Here is an 11,754-nt window from a genome sequence, read left to right on the forward strand (position 1 = left end):
ACAATTTCACTCTTTAGCTGATGGATATCAGGATATCATCTTCTTCTGGACTACTCTGAGGACCAGTACAGACCTCATGTGCCCTAGAGACTCTCTGGATATCTACTCCTTGTTCTGCAATCAGTGGGTCAAAGGGGACTTCTTTTCTACTTTCTGAACCTTGCTTCTCAAACACCTACCTGATTTTATACTACCAGACCTGTATGAATGTCCTCATTTCCCCCAACCCCCATTGAGGCTGATTTTAACACTGAGAAAATGAGTTTGAATAACAGCAATTGCAGAATGCTACACAGATAACATAGTGTGAGTTCTTTAGATTATCATGACCCCCAAGGGGCTCCTGAAACACCCCTGTTTTGCACCACAGCTATAGGAATTCTGCTGGATGCATATACAGCCACATGCAACTCAATCTCTCAATGATTAGAATCCAAGACATATGATAAGGCAACGTTTTACTGAGTATAGGTAGCTGGATAGGCAATGGTAGCAGGCAATGACGAAAAGAATCTGGAATGCTGAGAATACACAGTGAGCCACCTGATATTCCAGTCGGTCTTTTTAATTCTTCCAGAGCAGAAAAGGGACATAACACATGGATTTTATACACCAACTTCCTCCTCAACACTATGTACCATATTCCATTGATTTTCTCCAAAGGATTTCAATGAGGATCAGTACTATTGCCACTAGCCAGTTGAGAGCCTGACTTTACATGAGTTTTTGTGTCCTTTTTTTTTTTTTTTCTGGAAAGCTAGGTAGAGTTGCACACTAATTTGACTGCCGTATTTGATTTTTTATGCGTGCAGTCTGTAATCTCAGGGGCTTTTCATCATGCTTGGCCTCTAGAACAGACATGGTTACATGTCTACACAAACACACACACAAACATATATACACACACAAACACAGTTGTGTATTCAAGCATCCATACCACAAACACTTGCAAAGGCATTTTGCCTTACACAAACACACAACTTAGAATAAACACACTGAGTCATAGCTGGTACACACACACACACACACACACACACAGACACACCAACACACACACCACATACCACACAAAGACTGACACAAACACACATACAACAATGAAATTCTTGCTCTTATCTAGCATATTTTCTATTGTATGAGCATGTAGTGGGACCTATGATGTGCACAAGGCTCTTAGACTTAAGGGGGCTTTGCAGCCCTGACCTGTACTTATCTCCTCCTCAGGAATATTTTATATGCAAATACTTGCTGTCCTACTAGGAAATTACAAGCTCTACACGGATATCCTGGACAACACATCACTAAATTGCCAAGAAAGAGCTTTCTACCTATAGCCTCCACTAAGCCCGTTTTGACTCATCAAGGCCCTCTCACTAAACCTACACTGAGTCCTTTTTAGCATCAGAGATTGTGTGAAATCAGGGATCGATATATTGAAACAGTGTCTCCTCCCAAGGCAGTGGCAGTCTAAAACATATAATCCAACTTGTGTAAGAGTAAAGGTGCAAGAGTAGGTTTTTGGCCTCTGGGAAACAAAGACACCTGGATAAATCGACTGTTTGTTCCATGAATGGACCCCAGAAGTAGATTTATATTGGAGAAGAATCTCCCTCATAAAAGGATCCTAACAAAGATGAGCGACCCATTCCATTGCACTAACAAACTCTCCCCATTCAAAGCACTGGACTTGAAGTGAAGCAGAGAGAAATCTCTAGCTTTGGAAGGAGAATTTGCCAAGAGGTATCCCAAGGGGCAAAAGAGAAATTCCAGGCAAGGGCACCTCAGAAACTGGTCAAGATTGGGCAGGCTGGTAAGCTGGTAGGCCATGGAATTTCCCAGTGACATCATCAGTAGTCACTTCCCAGACAATCTCTTGTATCCAAGAGAACCCTAGAATCTTCTGTGATGTCACCAGTGTTGTGGTAACCAGTGCGGCTTGTGGGGTATTCCTTCAGATCCTCATGGGTTCCCAAGGACGCATGTTGTCCATGCTCCTCAGGGTATTTTGGAGAGAGAATAGAATACACTCAGACACCAGAGTAAGGCAGAAAGAGTCCAGCCGCCCGTCATGGTGGGAAAGGGCAAGAAACAACTGGTCATGGAGATGGCACAGTGAGTCCTGGGCAAGGTTCGGGGAGCTGCTGAGAGGTTGTGGGCTTCAGCTGGTCCTTCCAGGAATAGGGATTGTGATCTGGATACTTCAGATTCTTCAATGGTAGAACCAGAGTCAAGAATATCTGATGATTAGTTTTACAGACAGCCTGGTATTCAAAAGCCTGCACTTCCTTTGCTGAGAGATCTTAATTTCCTCCTGAATGGAAAATTATGCAGAGCAAGCTATGTGAGAATAGAAAAGTGTTGTTCTATGGATAGAGTATTCATGTACTTCATCTTAATATAGTTTCCTCTAGGATACATGAGCATGTGATGCCAAGAACAGAGAGGGCTATTCCCCTGCCTATGAATCAAGGTCTCAGACACTTTGGTATGGAACACACGTGATGTGGACTGATTCACAGTCTGGGGTTCCTATAGTAGTGTATGAGCTCTCATCATGCATTTGAAGAAGACTAGAAAAATGTTGGCTAGTATGCTAAGAGGTACAGACTTTGTTGTCAGATATGAGCTGACAATGCCATCAATGAGCAGGAGAAGAGATGAGAGAGGTTGGAGAAGCTCAAAAGAGAGCTCCAGAACATAAAAAATGCCAGAGAAGAACTTCAGGGAATCTTGGCCAATTACACTAACAAGGATTTAAATGACAGGTAGTCTTTATGCCCAGTTCTCTGATGACTATCTTGGGCCATCCCTGTTAAGCCCAGATTCCCTCATACCACAGTGGGCTACAGCTCCAGGCTGTCTGCATATACAAATGCCAACCACTTATTCTTGCCTGGGGCAGCTTATGCATTTCAGGGCTAGGGCGATTACAATAGGAAGTCAGGCATATGTTTAGTGATGGTGGTTGTGAACAGGGACCTAGCTGAGGAGCCCAACTTGAAGAAACCTATGATGCACTATCAGGGATTCACAGTGTCTCTAGATTTTCCTCTTCCTCAGGCTTCTCTGTGGGACAAAGCATGGTTTCCCTTTCCCTGCCCTATTATCTCTACAAGGTTACTAGTGTTTTTCTACCTACAGGGTCTGTTGGGGAGCCATCACCCCAACCCCCCACCATCAATGAGCAGGAGAAAAGACGCGACAGGTTGGAGAAGCTCAAAAGAGAGCTCCAGAACATAAAAAATGCCAGAGAAGAACTTCAGGGAATCTTGGCCAATTATACTAACAAGGATTTAAATGACAGGTAGTCTTTATGCCCAGTTCTCTGATGACTATCTTGGGCCATCCCTGTTAAGCCCAGATTCCCTCATACCACAGTGGGCTACAACTCCAGGCTGTCTGCATATACAAATTAATTTTGCTGATTGGACTGTCGACACAGAACTTCAAGTTCAGATAGGAGTGAGATGGGGTCACAGGCACTTTTCATTCCTCCAAAAGTAATTCAGAGGCTGTGGCATGAATCACAGTCTGGGGATGAAGGTAATAATGTGTGAGCTCTCATCCTGCCATTTAAGAAGCTTACACAGGTGTTGGTGTATGGGAGTTGCTAGGTAATGTTTGTTTATAGCCAATGCTTTCCATAACTGACCAGGCTATAATTTGGATCCAATTGGTCCTGTCAACAGCTGGAGCGGGCTGTCCCACATATTGTCTCTCAGTATGACTGGATTGGCTGCAGTTCATCACTGCTTTTCTCAAATTTTGTTCATTATACTCTCAGATAAAGCCAAATCATTTTATTTATTTGGCATTCTGATTGTGTGTGTGTTTGTGTGTGTGTCTTGTGTGTGTGTATCTTCTGTCTTGCGTCTGTCTGTGTGTGAGTATGTGTGTGTGAGTGTGTGTAAAAGAGATAGAGAGAGACAGAGAGAGATACGGACAGAGAGACAGAGACTGAGAGAGATACTGTTTGCATGTGAGCTTGTGTGTGCGTTTGTGGATGTGTGTGTTCCTGTGTGTATGTGTTCCTGTGTGTGTGTGTTCCTGTGTGTGCAGCTTAAGATCTAGAGAGTCTGTGTCATGTGATATATCATTGAGTTTTGCAAGACTCCATTTCCAGGCAATAACAGTGAGGAAGCCAGGGAGGTTCATTTTGAGTAGCAGAGGTCTTGACCTCTGTTCTCACTGTGAATGCACATTGGAATCTCCTGGTGTGTTATAAAGGCTTTTCCCTGTAGATATGAATATGTCCTTTGGGAATTTTTGTAGCAATAGAACCAAGGATTGGCAATTCCTTCTCTAAATCCAGGAGGAGAATCATGCAGATTTAATGTGGACCCAGGCCTGTGACACAGATTCCTGGAAAGTTCTGGGAGAGCTAGTCTATTCTTTCAAACCCCTTCAGGGAGCTGAAGCAGATCAGCACCCTGCCTTTTCTTCCCTGGGCTTACTGGCCCAAGCTGAAGAGCAATGATTTTAATAAGCACCAAGTGGAAAAGGTAACAAGGAGCTAGGTCCAGTGGCATATATGGGGTAGAGTAGTACATGATTCAGCTTGAATTGAAATGATGCTTGTATCCTTAGTTCATGGGACAATTTGTTGCTTGGGCCATGCCCTCCCACAGGATCAACTTTGAGACATATATGCTTGAGATGCAACATGACCAGGTGATGACTGACCTGAAGAGAATGCCCCAGGACATCAGTGAGGCCTTGTCCAAGTGCAAGGAGTTGACTAAAGAAAATCAGTTCTACTGGTGAGTGACTAACAGGGTCATGACCCAAGAACTAGGCCCAGGATATGTCTGACAATCCTTGACTTTGAACGAACATGAGGCTCAGGTTCTATACTCTTAGTCTCTAAAGAGGAAGCCTGCCTCCTTCAAATGAGGCACTAAGATTTTAACATCTTAGAGTCATTTTGACCAAGTGTGAAGAGTCTGGGAGCCCCTCAAGTCACTGTCCTTTCCAACTCAGTATCCTCAAGATTGAAAGGTTTCTACCATGATGGAGATATCAATCAACCTTGGACCTCTTGACCTCTGAAAGTAGATTCATAGAAGGGGTTTCCAGGAGAAACATAGAAAGATAGTATGATGCTTGGGTCTCTTCACTCCTAGAGAATTTTGACCTATACCTACAGGTGGTTTTTTTAATACCACAGACTCATAAGCACATATAGACACCATGTTTTTTCCTGAGAGATACATGAGTCCCTGTTGGTGTCAGAGTTTTCAAAAGTACCTTGGGACTTCTGGAAAGTGGCAGTCCTCTGGATTTGATCTCCCTCTATGGCCAATCTGGATACTTGTCTGGGGCTGTCTGAGGATCAGGGCCCATGATGAAGGAATGGTGCTTGGAGGAATGGTCGGAAGATGGATGGATGCTGCCTGTAATCACCATGTTTTGTTTGTGGCTCAGCTTCAGGAACTGCCACCTCCTGATTGAATCTAAGCTCATCCAGCACAAAGTCAGGATGTTGAGGAGTGAGAACAGACAGCTGGTATGGGATCAGACTGCATTGGAAGAATGCAACATAGCAACAAAAATACTATGTAAAGAAGGCAGCCAGAAGATCAAAGACCACTATACTAAGCAGCAGCAGGTAGGATGAATGAAGCATCATGGGCAGAATGCCCTAATGTGTAATCATAAAGACAGTCAAGCCTATGTAACCATCCTGCACCTTATCCAGGCTCTCTCCTATGTCTCATCCAGTTTTACACTTCTGTGATCATTTCCAAGACTTCCTGTGGAGTTACCCTCTTTTGAAGAAATTGGATTTCTGCCATGCCCTCTCCTCCCCATCCCAGTTGGCCACCTCTAGCTTGCCACTCTAGGCAGAGTAGATCCTGGACCCCTGACAGCAACCCCTCGAGGCTCTATGGTATGGAGAGGTGACTCAGGATGCCATTTCCTGAATTATCTAGGAATCAGGCCCTCTGTTTTGCTCTATGCCAACTCATCCAGAGGGGCCTGGGCCTGTCCTCTCCTAGGACAGAAGGGCAGGCTCCAATTTTATTGTGTATGTGTACGTGTGTATGGGTGTGCATGTGTGTCATGGCTTGGCTGAAAAGATGCAGCGTCCTTTCGATGTCTCTGAGATGAAGTACTAGTACAGGATGGCAGTATCTAAGGAGCCATACACATAGCAGGGCTATTGGTTTTTGGTTTTGCTTTTGTTTTTTCCTTCATGAGTATCCCCTTTAGAGTTCAATGCTTACCCTTGGGAAGAATTGCATGAAGCACACTCTTGCTGATTACAGTATCTTTTCAGTGTGCATGGATTTCCTGTGAGATGGTTTCTCTGGGGATTCCCAGATATAGGGGTTCACAAGGAGAGCCAAGGAAGGATTCTGCACTCCAGAAATAATAAGAGCCTTCACTTCAAAGTTTGCTAGGCTCCTTAGAAGGCCTCTGTTCAATGTTAGATTCAGACACTGATACACACTTATTTTTCAATATAAACATTCAGACTATTGGAGAAATGTGGTGTTTTACTTTAACTCCAGCACAGTGTGTAGTTCACAATTCAGTGTCAAGCAATTTTTTACATTTGAGAAAAACATCCAGGCCCAGGTGCTCTCTGCCCCTTCTCCTATGGGGATAAAGGAAAGATCTCAGATGAAAGGTCATACTAGATTATCCTGATGAGTAAAGCTGGTGTTTCTTGGATCGCTGACATGGCAAGATCTCACCAGGCTTTTTTCTCTTTGTCCCATAGGTCTGAAATATTCTGCAGAAGCTCAAACAGATCAGAGACCAGGTCAAGATCTTGCTCCGACATAACTGTTCACCAGGAGCACTGGATGTACAAAGCAAATTAACCACCATTGCATCTAATCCTTGTAACCATGGCAATCTTGGGCTGCATTTTCTTCTTTTTTAGTTTGCTATGGGTAATGCGGCCTTTATTTTGTCTAGCCTCTCATCCAGCAATACTGCCTGTTTGGAAGGCTTCAGAGAAGTACTGAGATACATCAAGATCTGCTGGGCATCCAGCAGAACTCTGACAATGCCAATTTTGGCAGGTCCTGTTGGGTCATCAAGATATAATTCATAGTGGTCAGTCATGTGAATTTGAAAAACTTTGAGGTATCATCTGTAACATCTCTCATGTTAGCCTTGAAGGACTAGTCCATGAGCAGAACACCCACCCCAAAGAGGCATGCCTATATTCATCTTCAACAGATTATTACCATCAGTGACTGCCTTTGCACTATTTCACCAAGGCCAGCAACAGGCTGTGGGTCTGTGCTGAACATCTGCAGCAAGAGAATGATGCTTAGCTTAATTATTGTGTTTCATTTTTGGTCAGAGTTTTGATTTCTTTGGGTCTTTGGTTTTCCTGTGTTTTCATTTGAAGTTTCAATATATATTCATTATCTTTTTGTTAATGTAATTAATTTGCATTTTGCTAAGTCTATATCTTGTATAAACTGACTCCCCACGTTAAGAATTTATTGAATAAAATTAGTGTATTGTTATGGATAAAACATCATCTCTAATTATTTCTATTATAAGGATATTCTGCATTTATGTGTGGTTCATACATAGTCCTGTAACACTAGAAGTTTCAGGCAGGAATGGGACTCTTCAAGTATTATGTTGTTTAGGCTTCATAAGTAGTGCCCAGCCAGCCAGATCTCCACATAAAATTGAGCTTTTGATGTGGATAATGTATCAAACTATGTGGATCCCGATGTCAGGATGGAAAAAGTATCCATGCTCTATCTCTATAGTCAAAAATTTAGCTACAGTCATAATGTACTCTCTTGTGGATGACCATGTCAGACAAACAAATTAGAAACACAACAGTATTTCTCTAATACATCTCAGGAAACAAAAATATTCACATTGAGTAATTAAAATCTTCTGAATTATAAATGAAGTGATTGGGATTAAAATGACCTTCAAAGTTCATTTCATAATTGAATGTTTAATACCTACTTCATAGAACTGTTTTACAAAGGACTAGTAGATATGGACTTACTGGAGGAGTTGTGACAATGGAGGTTGGCATTGAGGTTTCAAAAGCTCATGCCAATCCCTGCCTCTGTCTTTGTCCCTGTCTTTGTCACTCTCTCTCTGTCTCTGTTGATCTCACTATGTTTCTCTCTTTTTTTTTCTCTATATCTCAGTCTATAATGTCTCTGTCTCCGTCTCTGCCTCAGTCTTTCTGTTTGTCTGTCAATCTGTATCTATCTATCTCTTTCCTCTGCCTCCTCTATATGTATCAGATACAAGTTCATCTACTCCTCTATTTTTATGATGCCTGTATGCATGCCTGCCTGCCTACTGCCATGTTCCCCACCTTGACAATCCTGGATCACCCTTTTATATTGTTGGCCAACCCCAATTGAATATTTTCTTTATACGTTATCCTGGTCAAGATGTGTCCTAGCAATAAAACAGTGAATAAGAAAGCAAAAGAAACTCTTAATCAATGCAAAGATCAGCTACAAGATGGGAGAGGATCTTCACCAAGTGTACATATGACAGAGAGTTCATTTCTAGACAATCGGATGGTGTTTAAAACCAAACACCAGGAAACCTGCCTGTTAAACATTAAAACATTATAAATTTAAACATTTCAAAATCTTCTATGGCTGTACATGGTAGTGCACATCTGTAATCCCAGCAGTCAGAAGGCAGAGGCAAGAAGAACTCCATGAGCCTCTGGACAGTCTGGTCTATGTACTAGATTCTGGGACAGCAGGGTTAACTAGAGAGTCCCAGTCTCAAACATACTCCCTTCTGATGTTCTGTCGAACTGAACAGAATCTTCAAGGAAGAGAAAGAAATGGATCATAGATATGTATTTACACATTTAATATCCTTCCTCATAGGAAAATGCAAATTAAAATAGTTTTAACCTTGTATCTTACTGCAGTCAGAATGGCTATTACCAATAGACTAAGGACCACAACTGTTGGCATGAGTGTGGGGTAAGAGAACATATATTCACCTGTACAGTCATTACGAAAAACAGGAGAAATGTTCTGGAAAACATTACTAGAGATAGATCTTCTATATGAACCAGCTGTACTATTTGTGGTGGTGTGAATGAGAAGAACGCTTATAGGCTCATAGATTTGAATACTTGGTCAACAGGGTATAGCACTATTTGATGATATTTGGATCTGTGGCCTTCTGTGGGGGTGGGCTTTAAAGTTTCAAAAGCCCAGCTCAGGGCCAGTATCCCTGCTTCCTGCAGATCCAGATCCAGAACTCTCAGCTACTTCTCCAACACCATGTCTGCCTGTGCATGATTCTGTCAAGACAAAAATGTACTAAAATTCTGAAATGGTAAGCAGACCACCATTTAAATGCTCTCCTTAAAAGGACCTATCATGGTCCTGTTGTCTCTTTCTAGCAAGAGAACACAGACTCAGACACTATTCCAGGGTATATAGCCAAAGGCATTATTCTAAGACAGAGACCTGGGTGTGCTCATGTTCCTTGCTGATTTATTCACAATAGGCAGGACATCAAAACAACCCAGACGTAAATATAACTGATGAAAGGATAATGAATATATGGTCCATATACACAATGGTAATGAACTGTGACAATATAAATGACATTTACAGGTTAATGGATGGAGACATGAATAATCTTTCTGAGTGATATAACCCAGACCCAAAAAGACAAATACCATATGATGTGTTTTATGTTGATGGTAACTTTGAATGTCTAGAGATATGTATTTAAACTGCAATATCCATTGAAGGTAATGCATAGTGTTGGGTTATAGGAGGATATTTCAAGAAAATAATAGAACGCATAATTGGTGAAGGAGAAAAAAGGAAAACAGTAGGACTGAGTGAGGTAAATATCTTGGGAGATTGCGGAGGAGTGTGGTGGCTTGAATATGCTTGATCATGGGAGTGGTACCTTTAGGAGTTGTGGCCTTGTTAGAAACAGTGTGTCAGTGTGGAGGGTGGGCTTTGAGACCCTCCTACTAAACACCAGTTAGACAGTCTTCTTGGTGCCTTCAGAATAAGATATAGAGGTCTTAGCTTCTTCTCCAAAGTAATGTCTGTCTAGATGCTGCCATGCTTCCTGCCTTGAAATCAATGGACTGAGCCTCTGAACCTATAAGTCAGTCCCAATGAAAAGTGGCCTTGGTCCTGGTGTCTCCTCACATCAATAAAACTCAAAGACCTGGGACAGTAGACCACCATGTCAGGAATTTGGTAAGGTTGAGTGGGTTGGAAGTCCCAGACCCACAGCAGATGGCAAAAGTGTCACCTGCTTCCTAAAAGGCCTCTTTCATGGGACCAAAATCTCTACATAGGAAGATGGCCTGTGGTCATTTAGAACAGAATAGGGTTCCCCCTACTAATGAGGTACCTAGAAGATGGTAGGGTTTAGTCAATAAGCTTCCCTTCCTGGACATTCCTTCCTCAGAAGGTACTTAACTTCTAGTCTAACCTCAAGACGTGTTATGCTTTCATTTCCATGAAAAACAATCAATAAACAGTTTAGAACCAAGGACTGTCTCTCTCAGCAAACCAACTGTAGGTTATATGGAGAAAAAGCCTTTGCCTACAGAGCCTTGCCATCTAAGTCTCCAACAGAACGACCCTCAATACTCCTGGACTAGCCACCTCTGAGTTAACCCAGAATTCCCCATTCCCTGTTTTCAGGGCTAGTTCTCAGCCTGCTGGCCTCCTACATGCTCAGCTCCTCTGTGACTTCTAGCAGTACCTGCATGTCCAAGATTCTGAGAACCCCTTGGCCTGGTCTCCTTGCAGGCCAGCAGGCTCTAACCTGCTATAAACTCCCTGCAACCCAGCACTGTCTGGATGTCCAGGATTTCCTGGGTCCCTGTCCCCAGACTCCTTAACATAGGCCCATGGAATTCAGAACCTCCATTCTCTACTCTTGCCTGTGGTTTTCATTGTCAAATGGACTCCAAGGTGTCAGGGAACCCCAGCTGCCACCTCCCATGCCCAAGGCTACATTCTTCCACCCCCTAAGTAGTGTAATTGCATTTCAATCCAGGTCAATACCAGACAGTGGGCTTAGGATACATACAATCTACCATGTCTGCATTTGGTCTGCCCAGTTGGTTTCCCACACCTGTGCTGCAGATCAGAAAGCAAAACAACACTAAGACAAGGAAGTAGTATGGAGGTGGGATAACTGACTGCAGACTTTTGAAAGGCCACCTGTAAGCCTACAATTTAAGAAGCTTTTTAATACACAAACCCATATAAAGGAGGTTTAAATGAAAATACCCTATTATGCTCTGACAATTCCTCCCCTGAACATAATATACTACCCAATGAAAAGCCCAGGGCCAGGTTTGCGTTATCTTGTTTGGAGTTGCTCATCACTGAGTCTCATACACACTCCCCAATCATTAAAGACTGCTGCCATTGCTCTTCCTTCCTCTCTGGAAGTCAATGGTCAGACCACATTGCTGAAGAAGATGGTATCTGGCACAGCCATCAATTCAGGCATCTATATCATTATTTTCTGTGTGTTGAGAACATATCTATTACTCTTTAGCAGTTACTTGGAGATATTTGGCCCATTGCAACCCACCAAATGTCTATAGAAGAGATAATCCCTTGGTAGCTGAGATTGCAAATCCCAGTCCACCATCACCCTCCTAAAATCTGGCAACTGATATTCTAATTTCAGCTTCTCAAAGTGGGATAAACTGGAGAGGGAGCCCAGGGCCGCAGGCACACCATGCAGCAAACACTACAGGACAATACACTACACTTCACCACAGCA

The 11,754-nt window shown here is 42.7% G+C and overlaps 1 protein-coding gene across 1 annotated transcript; it reads left to right on the plus strand.

Annotated features, from left to right (window-relative positions):
* Positions 1-1,961: 1,961 nt before the first annotated feature.
* LOC147001834 (disks large homolog 5-like) lies at positions 1,962-6,917 on the plus strand. The gene is made up of 5 exons (XM_085828973.1): positions 1,962-2,112; positions 3,142-3,304; positions 4,629-4,760; positions 5,425-5,608; positions 6,728-6,917. The coding sequence occupies exons 1-5, from the start codon at positions 1,962-1,964 to the stop codon at positions 6,731-6,733; spliced, it is 636 nt and encodes a 211-aa protein (XP_085685099.1). The 3' UTR covers positions 6,734-6,917.
* The last annotated feature ends 4,837 nt before the right edge of the window (positions 6,918-11,754 follow it).

The sequence above is a fragment of the Mus caroli genome, unplaced genomic scaffold, assembly GCF_978045245.1.
Source record: "Mus caroli unplaced genomic scaffold, Mus_caroli_1 scaffold_12, whole genome shotgun sequence".
NCBI lineage: Eukaryota > Metazoa > Chordata > Mammalia > Rodentia > Muridae > Mus > Mus caroli.